The following is a 26955-nucleotide window of genomic DNA, read 5'->3' as shown; positions in this document are numbered from 1 at the left end:
ATTTAAGCAAATCAAGTTGAAACACACACACACACACACACACCTCAAAATTAAAATGAATAAAATCAAGTAGAAGAAATTAATATGAGTGGATGAAAACAAAGACATTCTGAATAATAATGATACAATTATTAGTGTACATGTTATCCGGTCCATGAACTTCCGTCTGCTAGCCATCAGAGGTCACCCTTTCCACTTCATTGACTCTCGCACTACACTGTTGCATATCACCCCGGACTACATATCCCATCATTCATTACACTGATTGCACACAGCACTGATTGCACACAGATGTTTCATATCACTCACTCACTATTTAACACTCATTCTCACTCCTTTCTAACTGCCGAGTATTGTATGCGCTTATCGCCAGCAGTGATAGCTACTCTACAGAGCCCTAGTTAGCTTCCTAGCCTAGCCTAGCCTGATTTCTCGGTTTCTGATCTTTGACTGTTTTCCTGGATTCATCCCTTTAGTCTTGCCGTTTTGATTCTGTTCGCCGTTCGTTGACCTTTGCTAGCCCTAGGATTATTCTTGTGTTTTGCCCGCCATATACCTGTTTGCCATTGTTCGACCCTGCCTGTGTTTCTGACCCCTCTGCTTTAAATAAAGCTTGCACATGGATCCTCACGTCTCGTCAGCACCATAACAGAATACTCGGCCGTTAGAAAGGAGTGAGAATGAGTGTTAAATAGTGAGTGAGTGATATGAAACAACTGTGTGCAATCAGTGCTGTGTGCAATCAGTGTAATGAATGATGGGATATGTAGTCCGGGGTGATATGCAACAGTGTAGTGCGAGAGTCAATGAAGTGGAAAGGGTGACCTCTGATGGCTAGTAGACGGAAGTTCATGGACCGGATACCTAACAGTACAAGTGTTTTGAATACTATGTGTTTAAATCATTTTCAATTTCGACATCTCAGTGCTTAAATTTTGTATGATCAACACATTATGTCAACAAGCATGCCACTATCACTTTAAATGGTTAGCTGTCATCTTTGCACAATAGATTAAATCAAAATAGGGACATAACCAAAACCCCTTTTGATACCAAAATGCATTTTCAGCATTAGAAGATGCAATCAATGGGTTTTTCTCAATAATACAATGAAAACAACTGGGTATCTCTTCATGATACAAACATAAATCTGTAATGACATATCTGAGTGACATCTTCTCAACTGTACACTAGTGGAATTCCGGTCTGGCACCAGGAATAGGATTCCAAGCTCTCACTCCACCACTCATAGGATTAAAGGTTTAAGGTCCATTGGCATGCTGTGTATTATTGTGAGAGTTGAGTTTAGTATATCGGAGTGGTTTACCATTGCCTTATATGTATTAAAATGAAGTAAAGGCTTTCTCTAAACCCACAACAAGAGTGCGACATGTCAAATAAATGTCAGTGTGACTCTAAAACAAAATAACGACATACTTTCATAAAGTATACTTAAGAACGGTGACATATATATGTAAATGCACAGAATACACAAATATCTCATTTGTATATTCTATGACACAAACCGAACACAGCTGCCAGTTTCCAGCAATATGCTAGCATATAATATCGCACATGTAATACAGAAATGCAAATACATGATCGCATTGGTACTAGTTTAATTCAATACCGTGTATAGGAGCACTGGTTGCAAAAGCAACTTAAGTGAAGCTAAATCCTTCACAAACAGATGTGGGCCAGATGTTGCTGGCACACAGGACCAGAGGAAGGATTCCGTATCCTCCCTGCTCCAGGAACTCTGGTCTTGATGTGTGCATGCGTGTGTGTTTTGTATAATCCCAGGAGTAATCCCAGGAAGAATCCTTCTTCCACAGTTACAGTGGCTTCTGCAGCAACCGTTCCATTAGGACAATATCATACTAAGCTTCATAGGCATGTCTTATTGCCATGAGCCTGTGAAGAGCAGCCATGAACCCAATAAACATAAAACCCCTGCAATTCCGTGGCACATGGTCCAGCATTAACCAAAGCAAAGAAATTACAATTTTTTGATGTAAATAAAGTCTTTGTTGATCATCGTTCCTGGCTGTTGATCAAATGCGACTGGCTTTAACATTCTAGGTCAGGTTAGTTGTAAAGATTTGCAATTAAGAGACATATTTTGAGCAACTCAAACAGAAGGGATCACAGAAGTTGGTCAAGAAACATATCAGGCAGAATTTATTGCTTCAGATATGTATGCTTTGAGGAACATCTGTACATTTCTGGAAACATCCATTGTTGTAAAAGGGCACATTACTGACTCACTGAACTCTTTTAATGATTCATTCTCCAATAGGCCTGAGTGGCGTACAGAGGAGCTTAATGGCTCTCATAGTTGACCTCTTAATGAGCTACACATCATCTGTGGGGTCACTTAGTTCTTTGTGCCGTCTCACTTTCATTTAACAAGTTCAGAATAGAATGATTACAGGATAAAACCTGAATCTTTCAGAGTCTCACTTTCGCACTAAAAAGATCATTGTTCACTCCTCCATTTCATTCCCCAAATAAGCAGCCATGCGTTTCGGTTGAATGCCAGAGATGGCAATATAGTGTGACATTTCGGTTTCAACAAGATCCATTTTAACATGCTTGGCAACAGCAGGTTACTCCTTTCTGCTCTATACCTGACCTTTCTCTCTCTTTTAGAATCTGAAAAATGTATGAACTATTCAATGTAAATGTTTCTTTCATTTTGTTTTCAGACCTTTTTACCTGATCATTTCACATTAGTCTACATGGTAGCGCAAAGAAAATATCACTAGGTGTCAACATTTAAGGCTTTTGCTGACTCGTTCCAACCTCAAAACCCAATGACCAATTTACAACACAGAGAAAAGTACGAAAACGGTTGTCGCGTAAACAGCATGAAAAGCCAAGTCAAAAACTACTGACTGTAAAGAAATGCCACATTCTGTCAAAGCCTACACTATTTCACAATACAATCTGCGTTTTTGCCATCATTCATGTCGCTTTGGCTGCACATTAGAGTAGCGTATCAGAACCATTTTCAGCTCTTCCTCACTAACGTTAAGCTGCATCTACGTTAAAAGCAAAGCATACACAAGCTATGTACAAATGATTCGAAAGTCTTAGCTGCAACCCGACCTTGTTCACCTTGCAGAATATCTTGGTCTAAAGTGTGAAAAGCTGCCTAAGGTGCACAATTCTATTGAGCTACTTCAAAAAAGCTTAGAAAAAAAGACAAACAAAAGTGAAATCAGTCATTTCTGGACACTTTTCCGAGCACTCGTATGAAGTAATCCCTCTGAAGGCAACATTTTTAGCATAGCTAAAAACTTAGCATAGCATCTGTCTGCCTTATATCATTGATGCTAAAGCTATTAAACAAAGAAGAGAAGCCTCAAGTCCATTAATACAAAGCAAGGGTTTCATTATAAGCAATTACCCATTGCAACATAGTAGAAAATGGTTTTTGCATAGCATTTGGCCTTGCTGTACTTCTTTTCATAAATCTTTTTTTTTATACTGTGATAAATGTTGATGCCAAATGCGTTCATTTTTGTTCACGTCCCTTGGAAACTTCATGACTGAAATGGTAGCTCTTGTGGCGCTCAATTCATTGAAAGATGAATGCGATAACTAGTGGAAACCAGGGAAATATAAAGTAGGAAGTCAAGGCAGATATGGCAATTATATTCCCATAGAGCTTTGAATCGATCATGCAATTTATGATATCAGGAAGAAACTTCAACAGGAGCACTCCTCTTATAGATTAGCGAAGTGAGAGGTGCAGTAAATAAGTACTCGGCATCGTTTTTTGCATGGTCAGCTTGTCGTTGAATACTGAAGTGGAGAAGAAAAAGAGGTTGTGCATGGAATGTCGCGGTGGTGTCTGGGATTTTGTGTGGGCTAAACGGCTCCTTTAATAACCGGTTCCCTGTTGAGGTATGTGGCCCAGTAGACCAAGTTGAAAGTCCCAAAGAGGACCGGAAACACAATCCGGGACATCTTGTCAATTTTGCTGACGCTGTTGTAGGTCTTTTTGGGGTCCATTGCAGGCTTGGTCTCAGCACTTTTCAACTGGACTGTGGTGCTGTTGGAGATGGTTGAGATAGCAGCATCCTTCATGATGTTGGGGGTGAAGTTAACTCCAGACGAACAGGCATTGTTGGGCTTTTTGGAGAGTGCCAGTGGGTCTTTTTTCTGTGGTTGAGAAAGGTGAAGACATTGTTATAGTCAGGAGATTTTAAACAAGTTTGTCAATGTAAGAACAAAGCTGCTAACTATCTGCTCAGAGAAATCCCAGATAATTAACCAGTTTGAAGGTCGTAACCTTCTAATTAAAGGTGAAACACAGTCATGGTTAACAGAGATCTGAGTCTGAACATTAAACAATGGCCTCTGCAGGGCCAGCAGAAGAGATTAATTAATAACGCTACGTCCACACGAAGTCAGAGCTTTCCCTATGCAATCTTTTTTTTCCCTCGTCTCAAGAAATATCGGCGTCCACACGAAACCACAAAACTGACACAAAACGATGTAGTATACATGCCAGACCAGCATGTGGCACTGTAATTCTGCCACAGAGATACACTAAAAATGGAGAAGAAGACTTGGACTATGCTCATAAACCTTGCGCGCGGTATACAAACGAACATGGAACAATACATTTATTAATCTGTGTTAATGTTAGTTAATAAAAAGACAATCGTTCAGTGTTTGTTCATGTTACGTGATGTAGTGGTGTCTGACTAGGGGCGAGACGTGGGCTGATGACGTCATCGTTTCAGAAAATGTATGGATTCGCTGTCCACACGAAAACGCAAGGGTGGCGTTTTCAGATTTATCCACTCTGGGACCCGGTATCAAAAAATATTGGTTTCACTCTCCCAAAACGCAGGATCCGTGTGGACGAAACGCCTATACGATACAAAATGTATGCGTATACAGCTAAACGCATCTCCGTGTGGACGGGGCCTAAGGCGACAGTATAATAATGGAGCGGTTGAGACTGCGGTTTAGACAAGAGTGGATTGAACTTGACTCACTCAATGGTATGTGCAAGTGACTTTGAGGCACTTTTCCAAGTGAAATATAATTTAGTTTATCACAGTTACACATCTTCTTGTTCATCTATAAAAGTTATAATGCTTTCAAGGACATTTCTCAACAATTAGTATTATTACTTTAGATAGAAAAGAAAATAAGCAGCAGTTATAGCTCTAAAATCCTGCTGTATTGCTTTTATGTTCCAGTACTTTCAGGTGGGCAGAGGTAATCTGTCACCATGCCAGCTTGTGGGGGTGGTGGACAAAAGGTTCTGAGTTGCTTCTAGCCACCCCATTTTTCCACAATTTATCTTTGCTTAAAAGAATAAAGCTTTCAGGTCTAAAAGGGGGTGCAAACGCATCATTAAAATGGTCCATACAAGTCTGTGCGCTGTATCACATGTCTTCAGTCATTAGAAAGGAGTGAGAAACACCCAAATTTAAGTCAAGTTCATGTGAGAAGTAGTGATGGGTGATTTGCAAATGAGTCTTGAACCATTTGTCTAGCCACCCCATTTTTCCACAATTTATCTTTGCTTAAAAGAATAAAGTTTTCAGGTCTAAAAGGGGGTGCAAACGCATCATTAAAATGGTCCATACAAGTCTGTGCGCTGTATCACATCTGGTTCACAATAGACGGAAAGATCTTATTTGGAGCTGAGTTCCTGAGTTCAACTCACAGATTTTATGATCATTGAAAAGAAAGATTATCATTGAGTAACTCACGTAATTGCTGTAAAGAATTCAGAACACTTTTATGATACTTTTTTGAAGATACACACATATATACACTTTTATTTTTAACTTTCTACTCATTAAATAATTCTGAAATATTCAAATTTTTATGTAGAATTAGAATTTCTAAAATATCATGTGACACTGAAGGCTGGAGTAATGGCTGATGAAAATTCAGCTCAGCTTTTACATTTTTTAAATGTACCGACCCCAAACTTTTGAATAGCAGTGTGTGTGTGCATATAATATACTCATGCCAATAATGAACAGTATTTTGTATACATCAATTCCTGCTCTTTCTTAAAGAAGGGCCCCACATCAGGGGTTCGGGGTTTTAGAAAGACGCCTCTGCAGGAGAGGAGGAATAAGTTGGTGTTTGATAAAAAAAAAGTGAGGGTGACATTTAAGAAAGCTGTGCTGGAGGTCCAAATCTGACCTTCAGAGGTCTGACTGCAGAGCCTTTACTAACAAACTCAGCACAGTGACATGTACACTGACCGCTCTTTGAATTCTGTTTGTCCACTGTGAATGAAAAATTACCACCTAGGTGAAAATAGATCTTGCATAAGGAGAAACCTGGCATTTGCATGTACATCAAACAAGCAGCTCTCAGAAATCTCAATGAAGTGTCAGGTCTGAAGGGCATTTTGGGTAAAGGCTAAATATCCATCCTGTAGAATTTCCAAATGTGACATCCATCAGCAGCTAACACAAATACAGCTCATCTAATAAAGCAGTTGACATTTGAGTTAGTGTCACCATCTGAAATGTTGTGACTGAGCACTCTCAAGCTGTTCGGGTGTCTCAAAACAATTAGAAAAAGCATATTATATAACCTTAATGTATTGTAACCTTTGCGTCAAACAGAACAGAACTGTCATGTTATGAAACTGCACTCAACAAAGACTCTTTCTGAGGTTTTCTGAGAGTTGAACACCATATATGCACAAATGCGTGAAAACATACTATCTTACTTTAGGCTGCTGAGCCTCCAAGGCCTTCTTTCCATCCCAAGCCCAGCTGCGTTTGGTGAAGTAGTTGACTGTGGCAAACTCAATAAGCGCAGAGAACACAAAGGCATAGCAGACAGCGATGAACCAATCCATTGCAGTGGCATATGCTACTTTGGGCAGAGAGTTGCGGGCGCTGATGCTGAGGGTGGTCATGGTCAACACTGTGGTCACACCTGTGGAGGACCAAACACATAGATTTAGGATGTTATAAAATAAGGGCTCTCTAAAGCTGGTCAAAAATTTGGAATGATTCAGAATTTTTAATAATAAAGTCTCTTGTGCTCACCAAGGCTGCATTTATTTGATTAAAAATACAGCAAAAACAGTAATATGGTGAAATATTATTACAATTTAAAATGACTTTATATTTTAACCTATTCAGCTGAATTTTCAGCAGCAATTCCTCAAGTCAATACTTTCATTCAGCATGAACACATTTAAATTATCACAAGTGACAGTAGACATTTATAATGTTACAAAAGTTTTCTATTTTTAATAACTGCTGTTCTTTTGGAATTTTTAATAATAAAGTCTCTTGTGCTCACCAAGGCTGCATTTATTTGATTAAAAATACAGCAAAAACAGTAATATGGTGAAATATTATTACAATTTAAAATGACTTTATATTTTAACCTATTCAGCTGAATTTTCAGCAGCAATTCCTCTAGTCAATACTTTCATTCAGCATGAACACATTTAAATTATCACAAGTGACAGTAGACATTTATAATGTTACAAAAGTTTTCTATTTTTAATAACTGCTGTTCTTTTCAACTTTCTATTGATCAAAGAATCCTGAAAAAAATTTATAATGGTTTCCACAAAAATATTAAGCAGCAAAAACAAACAAAGCAAAAACACAAACAAAATAATTAACAATTAAGCACCAAATCAGCATATTAGAATGATTTCTGAAGGATCATGTGACACTGAAAGCTGAAGTAATAGCTATTGAAAATTCAGCTTTGCCATCAAAGGAATAAATTACTTTTTAAAATATATTACACTTAAACAGTTATTGTAAATTATAATATTTTAAATATTGTTGTCACTGTATTTTTGATCAAATAATTGCAGCTTCGGTGAGCTTAAGATACTTCTTTCAGAAACATTAAAATATCATAAATATTCCAAATAATATATCCAAACTTTTGACAGGTAGTGTAAATGAAAACTAATAGACATTACAGTCTAGATCCTTAAAGTTTGTATCTTTGTAAAACACCATAAATCAAACAACATGCTTAATTAACAAAATACATTTCTTTAAAACATATAAGAGTTACACCATAATTTCTTCTTCAAAATAAACAGGCATATAACGCTTATAATATAACATGATTTATGTGGCGAAAACAATCACAGTAATCCATCAAAACATTTTCAGTAGAAGCAGAATCATTTTGTGATCATTTTCCCTACCAGCAGGGAAATTTTGTCTTTCATCCAACATAATTCTTTTAATTTTTAAAATACTGTGCATGAATAAAATATTGCTTCATGAATCATAAACTCATCTTAACACCAAAACAAAACATACCAGCTGGGAATACTGACATTAAGATCATTTCATTCCCAGAAATGCAGTCTATTTCTATCAAAGCAAAAAACTGTATAGAAGGTAGCAATGAAGGGTCAAACACAGCAGCACTGCAGTTCAGATATAAATGTTTTTTTTTATATCAAACATGCCCTTAGAATGACAGTATCATTATAATTCTTTATGCAAAGCATCTGAGAATAGTTCTCGATAAGTGTCTGAGGAGCGGAGGTGTGCTGTCCCTGTCAGAGGGAGATCTGCAGATTGCCCCGGGCAGCGGTCACAGAGACTTTTAGACATAAATAGCTATGGTACTACAGTCCCTCAGGCATACGGCTCCGGGATTTCTCAGCCTCGGGCTATGCAAATAAAACACTGTCACATGAGCGATATCAGCGAGTGGGTCTTTGAGCCTCTGTTCATGGATATTTGTATATTTATGCGTGTGAGAAAGCATTATGTTTTGATGTATCCTTTGTTGGCCAGTCATAGAGATGTTGTTTGCGTGGGCACATATTCCTTGTGGACTGTCTGCTCGCTTTGCTGATTATTGCCAAGATACAATGCAAGACCCCAGAATTGAATAGGAACGGTGGTGTGAATTCATCCGAGTGGATTAGCTCTTCATTCCTTCTGATTGCATCAGTCAATTCTGATTTCCATTTTGATGAGAATTATCGATGTACAAAGCAAAACATTAAGTGATAGAACGAAAGGATCAACAGATAAGAATCCATACATGCTAGGTGAGTGAAAACGATAAAAAAATCCTCTACATTCAAACAGAACTGGAGGAGTAAATGCCTGATGCTGATAAGTTTTTAAAGGTGCAAGCAGTTTTTTTGTCTAATAAATCTGTAATAACTGGACAATGCTATTACCATTAGCATGATGTAGTTTTGGCATCAACCAGCAGGGGCTAATGGAGCCATGCTAAACAGTGTTGTTAATCCTAACTAAAACTATTGAAATCGTTTTTGTTAAATGTAGAGATGCACGATACTGGATTTTTGCAGATATCCGATATGCCGATATTTTTCAATTTATTTTGGCCTAGAGCCAATGCCGATATATTTCCTTTTGTTTGGAATCAATACCAAGAGATTATAAAAATTATAATGTTATATTATGTTATTAAATTAAATGTTACAGTTTTGACCAAAAACTTGCTTGTTAGAGCTAAATAAAAAATAAAGTTATTTTTATAATGAGAGTAAATGGAAAGCTTTGAAAATAACTATTGAAAAAAAAATTATCACTGCCCTTTTTTGCCCATTTCGCCAAAATAAAAAATGTGATAAGACTTTAATAAAAAAAAACTTAAATGAGAATTAGAAATGTTCCCTTGCCAACTAACTGAAAGTTGTAGTACTACAATTACGAAAACTGAAGCTAAAACTAAATTACAGCTATAAATTTGAAAAAAAAAAAAAAAGTCAAAATTAAAATGAGAATATAAAAATAATAATTAAAAGTTATAATACATATGATAAAATTATATAAAGTGAAGTTACTAAAAAATATGGTTTAAGAAATTTATAATAACTCAAGAAATCTATTAGCATTAGCATTTTCTTAACTTTTCAAGTAAATCACCTGAGTTATACTATACAGCTAATATTGGATTTCTCAATAAAGAAAGAAGCTGTGTCCAGATGGTGTAGTTACAACATTAACCAGCAGGGGATAACAGGGCCTTGCTACAACTAAATTTATTAAAAATAGTTTTTGAAATGAAATATGTATTAGACAGAATCATTGAAATAATAAGGTTACTAAAATTAAAACGTAAAAAAAAATAAACATTCATGGCAGCATTCATGAGGGGGTACCCCGTTCATGTAGAACTATTTGTATTTTGTATACAAATAGTTCTACATGAACTATTTGTATTTTGTATACTATTTTCTATACTATTTGTATACTATTTTGTAGAACAGCTATGTGTGTGTGTGTGTGTGTGTGTGTCTGTGTAAAACTCGCATACCAGGGGGGAAAAAGGAAGCACTAACCAAAGACTGTCCTGGCAGGGACAGATTCACGGTTGAGCCAGAATGAGACTTGGGACAGAATGACAGTCATGAAACAGGGCATGTAGGTCTGAATCACAAAGTAACCGATCTTCCTCTTCAGGTAGAAATGGGCCATCATGACTGTGTATTGACCTGCAATGAAAGAAAGAATGAGAATAGAAAACAGTGATGGAAAAATAAGTAAGAGAAGAAACAAAGGGACTAAGAGAGGAAGGGATAGAGTGTGATTAAACTCTTGGGGGGGATAAGTGCAAACCAGCTGAGAGCTTTAAAGAGAAAATGAGAAAGAGAGAGAGGTGGAGAGAAACAAGTCAAGGGAGAGAGCCATAATAATATGAGGCAAATCAAAACAAATGGGAACTGATATAATTATGGAATTTTCCAACAGTGTTGTCAGTATTCTTTCAGAGTAAAGGGAAACACTTTGACTTCCTAGTTTGTGGTCTCATTAGCACCAAGTAGTGGACAGTTACCATAATGTCTGGCCACAAAGATGATTTGATTTTGTTTTAGTAAAAGAGTAGAACATAAATTATTTTAAAGGTATAAAAACGGCATAAATCATCAGAATGGAAGAGATTGAATCATCTAAACAAAAGTCACATTTATGGTGTGTTTAAGAGCTGTCACGCTGTGCACTGGAACATGGTGAGGTAAATCATTAACTGGAATAGAAAAGAGAATGCAGAGTGAAAAAACATTATATATCCTGTTAACCAAGCGAAGATTGAATTTGAAGCTTTAAAAAAAAAAATCCTTTTGAGCCACACAGTCTGATAAACTATAGAAAATCCACTGATGACTGCTGCTTTCTCCTGGCAAAATCGGATTTTTGTGTGCCACTAATCCCTTGTCACAATCTGCATCCTGCAGGCTTCTCTCTCTCTCTCTCTCTCTCTCTCACACACACACACAAACTCTTCTCTCTCTCGCTCTTTCAATAGTTCCATCCATTCTGTCAGGCCAGGCCATCCGCATTTAGGATATACTCTTTCACGGCTTGCAGAGAGAAAGCGAGGGAACAAAAAAGGGGGTAAAAACAGAGCAATAGCGCAAAATCTAGTCAAGATCAGAGGGGACAGATCAAGTGGATCAGATGAAGAGGATGACAAGCTGTTGAGCCTTGGAAGTCAAGGAAAAGTTTGAACGTTGTGAGGGCCCTGGGGGCAAAGATGTCCTCGTCATGAGGGGCTCGTCGCATCCCCTTCGTCTGGCTCGACCCTTTATTTCAATGGCCGGGAAGAAAGCACAACTGGCAGTGCCCCATTTCATATATTCCACCTTGGATGTGCCCTGCGGGGTGGGACTCTTCTGAGAGCTACAAACATGCGACTGTGGTGGATTTTACTTCTAAGCTTTTGGAGTGTTTATGGAGAACTCCCATTCATAGCAGAGAACAACGCTGCCATGCTGGTCAACTGGTGAGTGGTCTGATTTTTTTTTACACTCAAAGAAAAATAACACAGTGTTGAACGTTAATAGGAATGGATGAGCACCTGAGGGGGGTCAGCTTCTAAATCAATTTGAAACAGTTGGGAAGGGTAGGTGCTATTTTCTGGATGGGAGTTCTTATTAATAAAAGGTGACAGGTTATCTGTATGTCTTTACAGTGCGGGCCAAGTGATTGAATGTTGACATTTCCACTGGAGATAATTTTACCATCTGTTTGGCAGACTCTAGAAGGTCTTTTTTCCCTTTCTTTCTTTCTCTTTTCCACTGGGTTTGAGCTAATGACCCTGCGCTCATGAGATGAAGTCCTGGGGGATCTATTTTTAGCTTTGTAAAGAGGTTTGCACCTCAGATTAGCAGCAGTAATGACCAGCTGACCTTTGTCCTTCAAGTCAGCCAGGGCAAAAAATCAGAAGACAGGGGAAGACCTGCCAGAAAGGAACACCGTGGCCTCAGAGCTAGTTTCTAAAAGTGTTTCTGGCCACCTGATGACAGCTGGCAAACTTTGATGTGTAAATCAATGGCAGTGAGAAAGAGAGATGGCTCAGCAGGATTTAAAACATGACATGGTCGGCATAGTTGATAGTGACTGCCTAGCTCATGATCAGAGCACGATAATGTCTTATTGAATATGAGTGTACGCCAGCTCAGCACGATTATCCATATATGTACATCCATAAAGGCGGAACAAGGGGAAGCCCCCAACCCCACCCCCCACACATGATTACAAAGCTAGAGGCAGAAATGATATGAGTGTATTACCAGTCATCTTTACATAACCGAATTAGGCAGATGCTGCATAGGCCCCCTTCTCCCCCTCGCTCATCTCCCATGTGTCTCTTGCCAGCTTGAGCCAATGGTGGCTGACCGACGTCACATGGTAAAAGCACAACTGATGGGGAAGCACAAGGATTAACCCTCCAGACCCAATGGCTCAGGATAAGTGTTGTTTTCTCCCCTCCCTCTCTCTCATCTTCATCTCTTCCTGTACTCTCGCTGGTCCTAGAGACAGCTGGCCGTGAGTGGGAGGTGTACTGAAATCCTCATCACTCATTTGCCATCCAGCTTGATTTGAAAAAGCTATAATCACAGAAGGACTATCACTTTATGAGAGACGACGTCATACGATGTTTGAAAATGAAACTGAAATGGTGTGATGCAACACATCCTGTTCCAGGAAATAATGCATTAGATGTAACAGGTTAGAAGGTCAGATGAACTGTGAAAGAAAATATATGATATATTAGCAAGAATGGGCATTACGTTACTACAAAACATTTTGGAGCATGGTCCTAACTGTAAAGCTGAATCAAAGATCTTACACCAAATGACTGACTGACTGACATTGCAATGGGATTAGGTCAGAGAAAGTTATTTACCTCTGCTTGAGCTGATATCTTCCGTACCGACAGTGTGGCCGATCAGATGGTATTGGTTAAGACGTGACCCTTCCTCTGCCACTACCACAGACATGCCAGGGCCTTTAGTCCACTTATACACCACTTCTGAGATAGGGTAGGCATCTGGAAAAACACACAGTAGTTTATACTTATTATGCAATGATAACGTTTATTAACCAGACACTGCGAGCACCTGGAATATTAGTTCAAATTAAATGCAATCTGTTTAGTCCCGTCTTTGAATAAGGTTGCATAAGTGTTACCCACTCTTGATTGTACAGTCATTGTCAGTTGATTGCATTGCGATTTGCATGCAAGTAACTTTCATTTCTCAGATTTAGGAGGTACAGTGTCTACACCTGTCAATCATGGGGAAATATCAGCTTCCTTTATCAACAGGGAGCATGTTTTTCTGACTCTGCCAAGTGTAGAGCTGGGTAATAAATTGAATCATCTGCACCTGTGTTGAAAAATAGGATCAGACCATGAGGCTTAAAAATTAGATTTTCATAGACACCTGCACCTCAGTTGAAGACAACTAGAGGAATACTTCAATAAAATGACATGTCTTTGCACATGTTAAAAAAATGTGTAGCCTTTGTTAGCTGTCCTGCAAAAAAGCTAGAGATCTAAAAAAAAAAAAAAAACGGCCAATCCTCTTAATACACTAATCCTTTTTTTTTCAATTTACATTTTATTTTATAATTTTCTATAATTCTTTTTATTGTATGTATTTTCATGTACAGACTGTAATCAAGTCACATTCAACACAACGTGAAACTACATTTTCAGTAGATACTAGTTTCACATAAAATAGCTGCAGCTTTACAGAGAGTTTCTTAACACTCCATTTTTTCCCTTTCACCCCCTCCCACCATTGTGACATTCAATCTTGAAGCAAAACATTAATCCTGCCACTCTCATGCCGGCTGTCTCCATCACAATTAAGATTGACTTCGACCATCTAGACTGAGGGATTATTCTGCCAACAATCTACACACACAGACGTACTTAGATACCCCAAGCAAAATTCCTGCAAACTAATTTGCACTTCACAAATTGTCAGTCTCACCACCCCCACTCCTCTACTCTTTTCCTGACTCGGAAAATCAAACTTGCTATTGATATTGCTACAAATATTCTGACTTCTGAAGTCATAACTAACATACTCGTAACCAGATGCTCCTCTGAATCATTAAAAGCACTGAAGCACTGAAACACAGTTCAGTTATGGTGAAAGCTCTCATCCTGGGGTTGTGTACCCTACAGATAATGTTGTGCTTTCACCAAAAAACTGTGCCAGATTTCCTTGGATGGTTGCAGAAAAGGCTTTTGCATGTTGAAATACTGTAATAATATAATGTATTATGTGAGGCATCATAGGCAAGTAGCTTCTAGGCCATTCTCATAGACACTTCTCAGAATGGACAGTCCACTTGAGGACAAGCCCACACATTACCTGTTAAGACTCTATAGGGTACCAGCCAAATAAGATTGTAAAGCTAATACTGATTGTTGGGACAGATAGCATACGTAGTTAGTTCAAAATGCTGGCAAGTCCTGTAATTTTCTATTTTTAACTACAGCATTTTATACAACACTTTGCTATGCAACACTTTTGGGACAAATGTACTGTATGTTTACAGTTCTAAAACAGTGGGTTTTATTCATGAAACATGCACAGAATTCTTTAATATTTATACATTTTGTGCATTCAAATAAACGGGTAGATTTACACACCAATGGGTTTAAATACAATTTACACAAAAATGCCGTGTGTTCCATGAATCAGGCCACATTTTTTTATAGAAAGTATTTAATGTCTCTAAGTTTTTTTTATTGCAAAACATTTTTCTCTTTATTTTTTTATTGTACTTAAAAAATAAAGTTATTTATTTATTTTATTTTGCATGTGGCTATAGTGTTATTTCCTATATTTTGGTAAGCACTGAAAAGTCGAGGATCTCTAAGCTGATATCATGTTTGTATTCTGTGTTATCTCCCTTTCTTACACACAAGAACAGAGCACATTACTACTGTCATCATTATTGTGGATTTATGGCATGAACCTTTACTGACTGTGTGTGGCATTTCAGACTTTTTTGAGAAACCTGAAGAAAACCTAAAACTCTTTTTTAAGGGTTAGATACCAGTTCTCCTAGGATAGTGTTTGAAGCTCAGTGCAAGTTCAGGAGCCAACAACTAAATAAACTAATGAGTGTGAAGACAGTGTTGCTGCTAATTATATATGGTGATTGTAAGTGGATCTAATTGGATTAAATTTAGTGGACAGCTCTGAACTCATTTAAGTTCAAATGTAAAACTATACACTTTGTCAAGCCTACTATGGATTGAATTAAGGAGGAGACTGAAGTTGTATATAGTGGTAGTGATGATAGAAATCATGGTAGAATAATAATGGGTCAGAAAATATAGATTTTTGTGTTTATATTATACCCAGAGCACTGTGGGATATGTTATTCTTACTTTTTTGACATACTGTAGTCTGTAGTCATTAAGGAAACAGCATCTGATAAACCAAAGGAAGTGACAAGGTCTAGCTTACAGAGGACAAAATATTTCTCATAGGTCAAAGGTTGAAACTTGAGGGAAACAAATGTAGCTCTTCATTACGACAGCCCAAAGAGAGAATAGCCTGTAGAATAACCTTCTTACTCACACACGACTGAAACACTTTCCAGTAAAATGAAATCGTTCAGTGTGGATTGACTTGACAGAATGTGTGCGTGTATATAAAAGTTTGGCTATACTCGAGAGGAGCACATTTTGGGAAATGTCCTCACAAATAGAGTGAAATATCAAACACCCACAAAGTGGGCCTCACTTGATGAGATGTCCTCATTAATATAGTGAAACCAGCATGTGTGTGCTTATTTGTGGTTAGGAATGTTAATTTTTTACAGCTTATTTTATTGCAGGTCTAAATCAATCATTTAATGTCAGAGTTTTCATTTTGTTTGTGAATCTCATTTACAATCCACTCTTGTTTTACTGCAGTATTGAATGCCTTTCAGCATTTCAAATCAATGACAATGTGAAGCAAGTTAAAGAACTTAAGTAGTTCATTCCCAAAATGTGACAATCTGCAAAAATTACATGAGTAAATTAATTACAATTAAATTATAATAATGATCGTCTTTTGCTGCTAATATAAAATGTTGAATATTCAGAAAAAGATCAAAAATGCAGCAAAGATAATTTTCCACTAGCTTGAAGCACTGGCATAGACAATTCCAAAAAACACAAATAAATAAATAAATATAAGAATCTCTTTCTCAAACATTTACTAATAAACAAGATAGAAGCAATATGGCAGCATAAGTAATATAATGTCCATTTATACAAAGAAATAAAAATAAACAACCAAATAACACACTCCATCCTTTTCTACAAACACCCACACCTTTCAACCTGTCCCTATAAAGCCTGTCTTTCTTTACACAAATTATGAGGCTTGGCTGCCCTAAGGTGACCCTAATACTCTATATACACCAGCTAGTGACATCTTTAGCCATTAGCTCAGCAGGTTGAGAAGCAAACACAGACAGTATTCTTAAAGCTGCAGGATATGTTTGTGATTGAAAGGCTTGGTTGTTGAAATGCTGTTTTTGTGTGTGTGTGTGTATGTTTAGACATATTTTGAATGAGTATGCATATTTGTTTAGTGTCCGTCTACTGCCTATCCTTTAAATAGGCCTATACCTGTATCTCAACACATGTTGTAGATTTGTAGACCTACCTCATACGGTATATCCTCCATTGCTGACCTATGCCTTATCTTATTTCTCTCTCAAAACTCTCTGGGAAGAGATATATTGGATTAATCGGAACAAAAATATGATTCACCATTGGGGACCTTTACAAGGTTGAATCATCCCGCAGTAATCTTTGGTATATATAATCTTTTGAGGTGAATCTGCTGGCACGAGAACCTGAAGGCTGTACTGCAGTATGGGAAGTGCTAAATATACACTAGACTGGTACTAACGTCATCAAATAAACCTTAATGGACATGTAAGAAAGTAGATGTCAAAACAAGACATACAGACTGAAGAATATGGAGTGAAAGAAAATAGTGACTTACTATTTTTGTTATTGCTCATGCAGTATATTGCTGAATAATGGCTGTATAAATGACCGGTCATTTAGAAAACCTACAGAGCTTTTCAACAGTCTCTACATCTAAACTAATATAATAATTTCACTGATAACCAAAATATTTCATCTCAATTTATTAATTTGTCAAACCATGTAATAACTGGGTTAATGTACAGTCAGACAGACATATACAGAGTTCAGTGCTTCTAGACACTCCACAGTCTCTCTCTTCTCACATAATAAAATAATTTAAACTCAAAATCAATATTTCATGTCCAGCCATGCAATAAGTGGGATAATGTACTGTACAGTCAGCCAATCTTTATCACAAAATAAACCCTCACAGGGTGATACGAGACCCTAAATTTCACATCAGGGACTATTCTGTGATAATGACTAGCTGACTTTACATTAATCATGAAATTAATGCCTTTGTACCTGATTCACTCAGTCTGCTTAGCCGAAGATGTACATTGTGTCTGTTGAGATTAACCATGAGAATGATTGTCTGTCTCTTTCAAGAGCAGAATATTCCTTAACTAAAAGCTCCGCATTAACATACCGCACACATCAGCTTCACAACTTTTGTCGTTTACATGAACGCCGTTGCCTTTCTAAGGCATTTTGATTGAGATGACGGTTAAAACCAGGCGTCTGTCACTGTTATCCAACCAGCCAAACAAAAGCTGCTAAGTACAGACAGAATTTATATAACCTTTACATAACAGAGCACAATACATCAAGTAAACACATTTGTTGTGCGATTTACAAGTTAAATCACTAATTCTCTGCTGCCTGTATATAGAGTAACTTACACAGCATTAAACAAGTCTGTGAACTCTAAGTTTGTAAGTACGTTCCCAAGTATGAGTCCTAATGAAAGCTACATTTTCAATTACCACCTGACAATGAATAATTAACACCATTTGTGACATTTAAGATAGCTCAGGGTGTTTTAAATCTTCAGTAGAATGTAAAATATAAAAAAAACAAGAAATGCTGAGAAATTACTAATTAAACAAAATAGCTGAATAATAGAATCCAATAATATTCTGTGCAGGATAGTTCATGTTTATTAACACCGTACTGTTCATTTGTGAAAATCATGCTCAATCTTCATTAAATATTCATAGTGGGTTAAGTAGTTCTTGCTTCTATAATAAAAGAGATAATATATGATCAGATCAATGAAAAAAATGTAATCAAGTAAATGTTGGTTATACTATTGTCCATAAAGTAGATATAAACAAAACAAGAATTGGTGGGGGAAAAAATTAAGCCTTGTTATTATAGTTATTAAAATATATATTTAATTTTTTTAGAAAGCGGAGTATCTTAAATTGATGCAGCATGGCTGGTTTAATATTAGTTTCAAGGATTGTCTGCATACATCAATTTGGATTCAGGTCAAACCAGGCAGGCTAGTACAATTTTACTTTTAGAGTGATTAGATTTTATACTGTACTTCTAACTACATTGATGTTCTAATTTAACAATCCATCCAATCACATTGGGAAGCCTATGAGATTCCCAAAAGCACTGCATCAGACTCATTTTAGGTCACGGGCCAGATTAGATTAAACATCAACTTATGCTGGCCGATTTTTTAAATTTATTTATTAAATCTTGACGTACCCATGGAAAGCGTAAGCAGTAAGCACAATGCGTGGTTTTTTGCAACTACTGAATGAACTTCAGGTCATGAGGGATTTTACTATGCAGCTATAAAATACAATAAAATATTCAGATATGCACAATCATGAAACATCAGTGGCACCCCTCCTAAGCACTGTCTGTCATGGTTTCTGCTGTATCCCAACCCAAAGGCTCTCCATGTACAGCCCTATCCTGTAATGCCCTGAACATCAAAGAAAGCTGAGCCCATCTCAGGTCATTCCTGGATTCTTAGCACCAAAAAGCCTTTCTTTTGTGTGCGGGCAGTGCGTACGTGAGCGTGGGAGGGATGGCAGGACACCTTCCTACTAATCCAATCCTCAAGTCACCCTTCTTTCTGCTAGCACCAGGTGATAATCTTAATCCTGTTCTTGGACAGGATGCCACGTGATAATCAGACTAAACTGGACTCAGTATGTGTTCAGATATACCTTAAACACCAGTCCGACAAGCTGACTAAAATAGGCCAAGTTAGTATAAATTTACTCAATATTTTAGTAAAAAGTACACAAATGTATTGAGAACAAATGCAGAGAGAAATGAAGATGAAGATTTTCTACTTGCATCTTGTTCATTTAAATGTGAGATACTATTCATATGCATTTACTGAATAAGATGGATGTAATCTTGCATTTTGAGTAGTGATTATATTTCTTTGATTTCTTGGAATCTGCTATTTTAAAATCTTTTTATAATGACAATGAAGTATACATTACAATGGGTTTTTTGGGCAGTAGCAAAGGAATTGTTCTTCATTCAGAATAAAACATTATGGACTTACAGCTGCCAAATTTGAGTGGGCAGGCATGAGTATCCATAGGGAAATCCTCCAATTGCATGGGACACTCCGCTGATATGGTCAATCTGCAGAGAGAAAAATGAAAATGAAAATATGATTAAATCTTGATCAGCACATCTGAGTATGTTTTAACGATCAGTTTTTAGTATAAACATGTCTTCAATCATCATCAGCTTAGTGACAATCATCACTGGAACAGTGAGTAGCTGATTGTAACTAATTCAATCAGTGTTTAATGTCTTATTGAAAATACCCTTAATGTAGCTATAGGCTTGAATAACTTGTGTATATTAATAGGAAGACTGAGCTAGCGTGTTGAGTGCTCTTAGATGTATTTATAGAACAAGGGTGCCCTCATGTGCTAGATGTAGGAATGCTGCCAAATCGGTGAAGTAAAGCGCTGCTAATTCTGGATTTGCTTATAAGCAAGAACACTAGCGTTTATATTCAAAACACTCACGCAGCAGTGTTAACTAGTCTTATGTAATTTAAAACCAATGTAAGAAAACACAAGTACAGTGTTATAAATGTATATACAGTGTGTGTGTGTATATATATATAAGAATTTCGTACACTGTATAAATAAGTCTCTATACGTAAAAACATATTGTTGCCTTTATGTTAAAAGTTAAAACATAACTTTAAAACCCCCTGATGTAGACAACGCTGCGGAGGCTCTGCAGTGGCTGAATCTGCTATCCTGTAGCCCCCTCTAGTGGACCACTTATGAAACACAGCTTTTTAATTCTGTAACCATATGATTTTCTGAAAAGATCTGAGGCTAAACACATTAAATGTGATTGAGATGAACATCAATTCATTCTATCTGAGTGAGTGCCACTGAATTTGATTGCTGGATGTTATATAGTATATAAGTGATCTAACATGACATTCGAAATATGAAATGGAAGTAGAATCACACTATTATTGTCCCTCTCTTGAACAGCCAAAAGGATTCGGGCACTTCCTGTTACAACGAAGTACGTCCATTAGATTTGCAATGCCAGGTTGCATAAAGTCTATTTAAATCAATGTTCAAAGTCTGCTGCTAAACCAATAGTCATCAGCAAAGCCATTTAGAAAAGCAAATATATGAGATCAAGGCTGATCATACCATAATGGCTACAGGATGGCCACCATATTATGCCACCCTCTAGCCATTACGCCTTTCCCTCAACATCCCGGCTGGAGCCTATTCAATGATTTGGTGTAAGCAATGCAATAAGACGTCAGCGTTGACCCTCAGCTGACAGTGTAATGAAGGGTTTGATATTGCCATGCTACTAGAACTGCTTAAAACCTCCATCATCAGCATCTGAGTATGAGACCGGGGTCGAAGGGCCAATGGTTGTATCTCTGACTGAAAATCCTGCGAGAATGTAATTAATGGGGCGGGACACGTGAGGCGCTGTTCCTTCACTTAATCAGTGCAGGGCCTTCATCTCTTGACAGCTCCATGATGAATTGCTGTATTGGAAAAATGAAGGACTGTCCTCTAAACTCAACCTCCACTCGACCAGCTCACACAACTTTATCAAAACCAGCCATATGGGAGGGGAAGGGCTCGCTATGTACTTACTGAACACAGGTAGTGCTGAGTTCAGCATTGCTGGATGTGGAGATGAAATGATGTGGCACTGGGGCCTTGACAAATCATGAGCGCTCAGAGCTTTATCCTGACTGTGAGCTTTACTTGGTCTGTGATAGTGTCAGGGAGCATCTGTCATGTCACCAGCTCTGGACTCCATATCCCAGAATCCTCCTCGGCTCACACTAGTTCACATTCACAATCACCAATCTCACCAGATCTCACTCACCTGGATTCTGATCACCTGCACCTGCTGCCACCAATCAAGCCACCTTCAAAAGCATGCTTCTTTCAGTCACACACCGTCTGATCTACAATTCTCTACACTACTCCTTAGCTGACTCACTGAACCCGAACGCCATCCTCATACCGGCCTGTCTCTGTGCCATCCTCTTCAGCCCGATCCACAAAGGAACCCGTCATCACGTGAGCCCGATCCCTTCCATTCCTCAGACTGTTGCTCTAACCCGTTGGCTCTCCGTATCTCTCTCCCTCTCCCAGCACCTGTGCAATAAAGCTCACAGTTTACTTTACCTCTCCATCCCTGGTCTCCTTCTGTACTGTGACAGAAGATCGGACCCACACCTACGGCACAGATGAGTTCTCCCCACGGCATGCAATCGGCTGTGTGTTTCTCCGTCCTCGCTCGCCGGGATCTCCCCTACTACGAGTACGCCGAGGAGTTTTGCAAGCTCGCAGCGGCGACGGCGATGGATGACGCCACCCTGAACCATCTGTTCTGGCTTGGGGCCAACACCCATCGCCCTTTGGACCTCCCAGACACCACTGGACTATGTTGGAGAGAAGGTGTATTCCTCTGTCTGGGGAGTGTCCGGTCCCGAGCCGAAGCCAGTCCGCCGCCGTCCGTGGCTCACCCAAGGCAGCTGGCAGATCCCCAGTTAGGCCCGGGAGGGGCTCCTGATCCCCAGTTAGGCCCGGGAGGGGCTCCAGATCCCCAGTTAAGCCCGGGAGGGGCTCCAGATCCCCAGTTAAGACCAGGAGGGGCTCCAGTGTGTCAGGCGGCGTTAACGGACATGGCGCTGCCCCCGGGGTGCTCGGCACCCGTCCTCACCCCAGAAACCTCGCTAACACGCTGCTCTGAGCCTCCTTCGCCTCCGCTGGTCCCGTTCAGCTCTATTTCATCGCCTTCGCTGGTCCTGTCCAGTCCTCCAGAGCGCCCTCAAGGGCCCGCTCCTCCAGAGTGACCCCCAAGATTCCCAGATTTCCCCAAGAAAAAATTGGGGGGGGCATATACCCGTGGCCGAGCCAGCCAAGGCCACGGCGGATCCATCATGGCCTCCCGGGTCCCCTGCTCTGCCGTGGCCTCCCGAGTCCCCTGCTCCGTCGTGGCCTCCCAAGGTCTATGATCCGCCGTGGCCTCCCAAACTGCCTGCTCCGCCATGGCTCCCAGAGCTCCCTGATCCGCCCTGGAGGCTCTCCTTATCTCCATCTTGTTCCGGCTCACCCAAGGCAGCTGGCAGATCCCCAGTTAGGCCCGGGAGGGGCTCCAGATCCCCAGTTAAGACCAGGAGGGGCTCCAGTGTGTCAGGCGGCGTTAACGGACATGGCGCTGCCCCCGGGGTGCTCGGCACCCGTCCTCACCCCAGAAACCGCGCTAACACGCTGCTCTGAGCCTCCTTCGCCTCCGCTGGTCCCGTTCAGCTCTATTTCATCGCCTTCGCTGGTCCTGTCCAGTCCTCCAGAGCGCCCTCAAGGGCCCGCTCCTCCAGAGTGACCCCCAAGATTCCCAGATTTCCCCAAGAAAAATTGGGGGGGGGGCATATACCCGTGGCCGAGCCAGCCAAGGCCACGGCGGATCCATCATGGCCTCCCGGGTCCCCTGCTCTGCCGTGGCCTCCCGAGTCCCCTGCTCCGTCGTGGCCTCCCAAGGTCTATGATCCGCCATGGCTCCCTGATCCGCCCTGGAGGCTCTCCTTATCTCCATCTTGTTCCAGTCCTGCACTAGCCTCCAGGGCACCCGTCCCCCCTCCTCGGTGGTATGTTACGGTGCGGGACGCGCCTTCCGGGAGGGTGAGGTAATGTCAGGGAGTATCTGTCATGTCACCAGCTCTGGACTCCATATCCCAGAATCCTACTTGGCTCACACCAGTTCACATTCACAATCACCAATCTCACCAGATCTCACTCACTTGGATTCTGATCACCTGCACCTGCTGCCACCAATCAAGCCACCTTCAAAAGCACGCTCCTTCCAGTCACCCACCGTCCGATCTACAATTCACCACGCTACTCCTTAGCTGACTCACTGAACCCGTACTCCATCCTGATACCTTCCTGTCTCTGTGCCATCCTTGATCCACAAAGGAACCCGTCATCACGTGAGCCCAATCCCTTCCATTCCTCAGACAGTTTCTCTAACCCGTTGGCTCTCCAGATCTCTCTCCCTCTCCCAGCATCTGTTCAATAAAGCTCACAGTTTACTTTACCTCTCCATCCCTGGTCTCCTTCTGTACTGTGACAGATAGCCCATTAAAGCTCATAAATTATTTTCTGTTCTTCCTTTGGCTGTCTTACAAATTTCACATGAATGTTCTGTAGAAGATGTCTGTTTCTCTAAATAACAGTGGCTGATTCTGTGCCAGCACTATAGTAATATACAAACCTAAGCTGCAATTATAAATAAATGCATACTTAAAATACTATTTACCGTTTCTTTACACATTAAAGAGATAATATAGTAATAGATTGTGCTTTTTACTAGTAGAAGTGTCTACCTTTCAGATTGTATATGAAGAGTTTATTAAAACAGATATAAAAAAGATATCAAAACATAACTCTGTTTATATTTATTTTCATAAATGTTTTTTATTGTGTTAGTTAGCTGTATGTTTAGTTATTATTATTTAATCAAAACAACCCAACTGCAGTTTGATTTATATTAATTGGAATACAGGATTAAAAAAAACATGAGTTTTGAACATTTTTAGTAATATGTTTTTGAAAATGAACTCTTTATATACGGTGTATGCATGTGTCATTGCAATTTATAGAAATTATTGTACATAACATACAACAATCTACAGGACTTTGTATTAATTTGCACATTAACAGTCAAGTAGCAGTTTAAAAATCATGGAGAATCAGATGTCTGTTCATTACTGATTAATTACAGTTCATTACTATTTTAAGCAGTTATGCTATGTGGATAGCAAAGTCGTTTGCACCTTGCTTTTTTGTCACTTAATATTTTATTTTGTGTCAAACAAAAGATATCAAAACATAACTCTGTTTATATTTATTTTCATAAATGTTTTTTATTGTGTTAGTTAGCTGTATGTTTAGTTATTATTATTTAATCAAAACAACCCAACTGCAGTTTGATTTATATTAATTGGAATACAGGATTTAAAAAAACATGAGTTTTGAACATTTTTAGTAATATGTTTTTGAAAATGAACTCTTTATATACAGTGTATGCATGTGTCATTGCAATTTATAGAAATTATTGTACATAACATACAACAATCTACAGGACTTTGTATTAATTTGCACATTAACAGTCAAGTAGCAGTTTAAAAATCATGGAGAATCAGATGTCTGTTCATTACTGATTAATTACAGTTCATTACTATTTTAAGCAGTTATGCTAGCAAAGTAGCAAAGTCGTTTGCACCTTGCTTTTTTGTCACTTAATATTTTTTGTTGTGTCAAACTATATATATATATATATATATATATATATATATACTAAGGAGTTATGTATACACAAAAATCTAAACAGATATTCAGTATTAAGGGGATCAAAGGTAAAATTTTAACAATCGCTCATTGAAAAATTCACATTGGTTGACCATTAATTTGAATATTGAGGTGGATGTGTCCCTCTCAGTGTCTAAGTTGTTTATGACTCCGTAAAAAAATTTTTTTACTTTATATTTGTGATTTTTACAATGTATGTTTTCCTACTGCACCATTTGTCTCAACATCGAGCTCAAGCTAAGAAGTTATTTTAAAAATATGGCAGATCCTTCAGAAGATTTGACAGTTTCTAGAACATCTCCATTTTGTTCGGTCTCATAACCTCTTTTTTTAACTCTAATAAAAGCCTGTAGACTGCATTCCACTTTTAGAATGTGGGTGGTGAAACTGTTTTGCCTTGCTTTTTCATGGCAGCTAAGGTGCTCCTTTCCATCTCAGCAGGAAAAATAAAAAAACCTTACTGCTTATCACTTTTCTGGAAACAATGTGCACATTAGTGAGTGGTAAAAAGCCCTTTTAATGGTTCGCACTGTTAGGAAATGCAACACTGGGCAAAGTTTATTGTAGGCAAGCTACAATAGCTCCACCATTGATTTCTAAATGACATGCTCCAAGTCATTTCCTCTCAGAGTCATTAATGTTTGATTGATGATCTCATTCAATCTACGATCTAAAAAAGCAGCTCTATCTAAGGCTTTAGCAATTGAATAATTTTGTAATATGCATTTGGTCTTACAATATACAACACAGACAATAAAAAACAGGCGACGCTCCGCAAATGAGAAAGGAATGCGTTTCATGTAAATTAAATTATCCATGTTCTTTGACTTTTTCATTTATTTTATATTGCTTTAGCCCCACTACATGAAATCTTATTTGTTACCTCTATGGAAAACTCGCCAAATCCCTCTTTGCATTTAAATTTGACTTAATAAAAACTAATAACTCATTATATAATGGATCATCATATCTGTAACCCTGGGGGAATAAAAACAACAAATACATAACCACCACAATCTAAACACTTTACGATTGTGCTCCTCAAAATTCAGCACTTTCTCAAGCAGATTCTACTACAGAGAGGATTTAGTATTGATGCCATTTGAGAACAACAATAGCAGCTTTTATACAGCACTAACACAGCAGTGTTCAGTGCTTGGCAGTAGATTGTTGCTGATGATAGCATGGCGAGCAGAAACTGTTTGTGTGTGAGTGTAAGTGTGTGCGTGCATGTTCTCTCCCTCTGCCCTGATACTGCGAGTAATGGAGCAGACAGTCTGTGAAGAACAACTCAACAACAGGGGCATAAAACATGCAGCCACATGGCCTTTTCCGCTTTCTCCTTTTCCTTTGTTTCTATCTCTTGCTTTGTCTCACCCCCTCTTGCTTTTTCTCTGGAACACCCTTAGGTTGGAACCCCCTTGGATAACTGGTTCAGGGCGAAAAGAGAAACCAAAATAAACTAGATGCAGTAGGTACATTTTCTGAATAAATGAATGCGTGGAGTGTCAACAAAATTAGAATTTGCCTCTGGAACCTCAGTACACTGCTCAAAGTGAAAAACGCTTTGTTGAAAACTAGGTTAAATTATCTAGGCGGATAAAATAAATGTTTTTTTTAAGTGCAAAAATGACACATTAGTCTAGATTAGATTAGTCTTGGTAGCATCACCAATAATTGACTTAAAGTTACAAAATAATCAGTAAAAATTTTCCATCATTTTCCAAATTACAATTAAATAATTTTACAAATTAAATTAAACAAAATAGAAAAAAATATATTAATTTGTAATATTTTGTGTTGGGGCCTGTGAAAATGTTGGCAGGGCAAGCAAGCAAGCAGGCAGGCAGGCAGGCAAGCAGGCAGGCAG

The 26955-nt window shown here is 38.7% G+C and overlaps 2 protein-coding genes across 2 annotated transcripts in view; one reads left to right on the top strand and one right to left on the bottom strand.

Annotated features, from left to right (window-relative positions):
* Positions 1 to 2177: 2177 nt before the first annotated feature.
* LOC107585151 (gamma-aminobutyric acid receptor subunit alpha-5-like) overlaps positions 2178 to 26955 on the bottom strand; it is a 29271-nt gene continuing 4493 nt past the window's right edge. The window contains exons 6-10 of the mRNA XM_016272043.1: positions 19760 to 19842; positions 13165 to 13308; positions 10316 to 10468; positions 6725 to 6936; positions 2178 to 4170 (exon numbers count right to left, since the gene is read on the bottom strand). Of these exons, the coding sequence (XP_016127529.1) occupies positions 3877 to 4170; positions 6725 to 6936; positions 10316 to 10468; positions 13165 to 13308; positions 19760 to 19842 (886 nt within the window). The 3' untranslated portion in view covers positions 2178 to 3876. The remainder of the gene's footprint in view (positions 4171 to 6724; positions 6937 to 10315; positions 10469 to 13164; positions 13309 to 19759; positions 19843 to 26955) is intronic.
* The window catches only part of LOC107585149 (gamma-aminobutyric acid receptor subunit beta-3-like), an 83396-nt gene continuing 68016 nt past the window's right edge, over positions 11576 to 26955 (top strand). The window contains exon 1 of the mRNA XM_016272041.1: positions 11576 to 11757. Within this exon, the coding sequence (XP_016127527.1) occupies positions 11663 to 11757 (95 nt within the window). The 5' untranslated portion in view covers positions 11576 to 11662. The remainder of the gene's footprint in view (positions 11758 to 26955) is intronic.

This window comes from Sinocyclocheilus grahami, unplaced genomic scaffold (genome assembly GCF_001515645.1).
Source record: "Sinocyclocheilus grahami isolate Dianchi unplaced genomic scaffold, SAMN03320097.WGS_v1.1 scaffold67.1, whole genome shotgun sequence".
Taxonomy (NCBI): domain Eukaryota; kingdom Metazoa; phylum Chordata; class Actinopteri; order Cypriniformes; family Cyprinidae; genus Sinocyclocheilus; species Sinocyclocheilus grahami.
The sequence above is the reverse complement of the archived record's forward strand: the minus strand, read 5'-3'. Positions and strand labels throughout refer to the sequence as shown.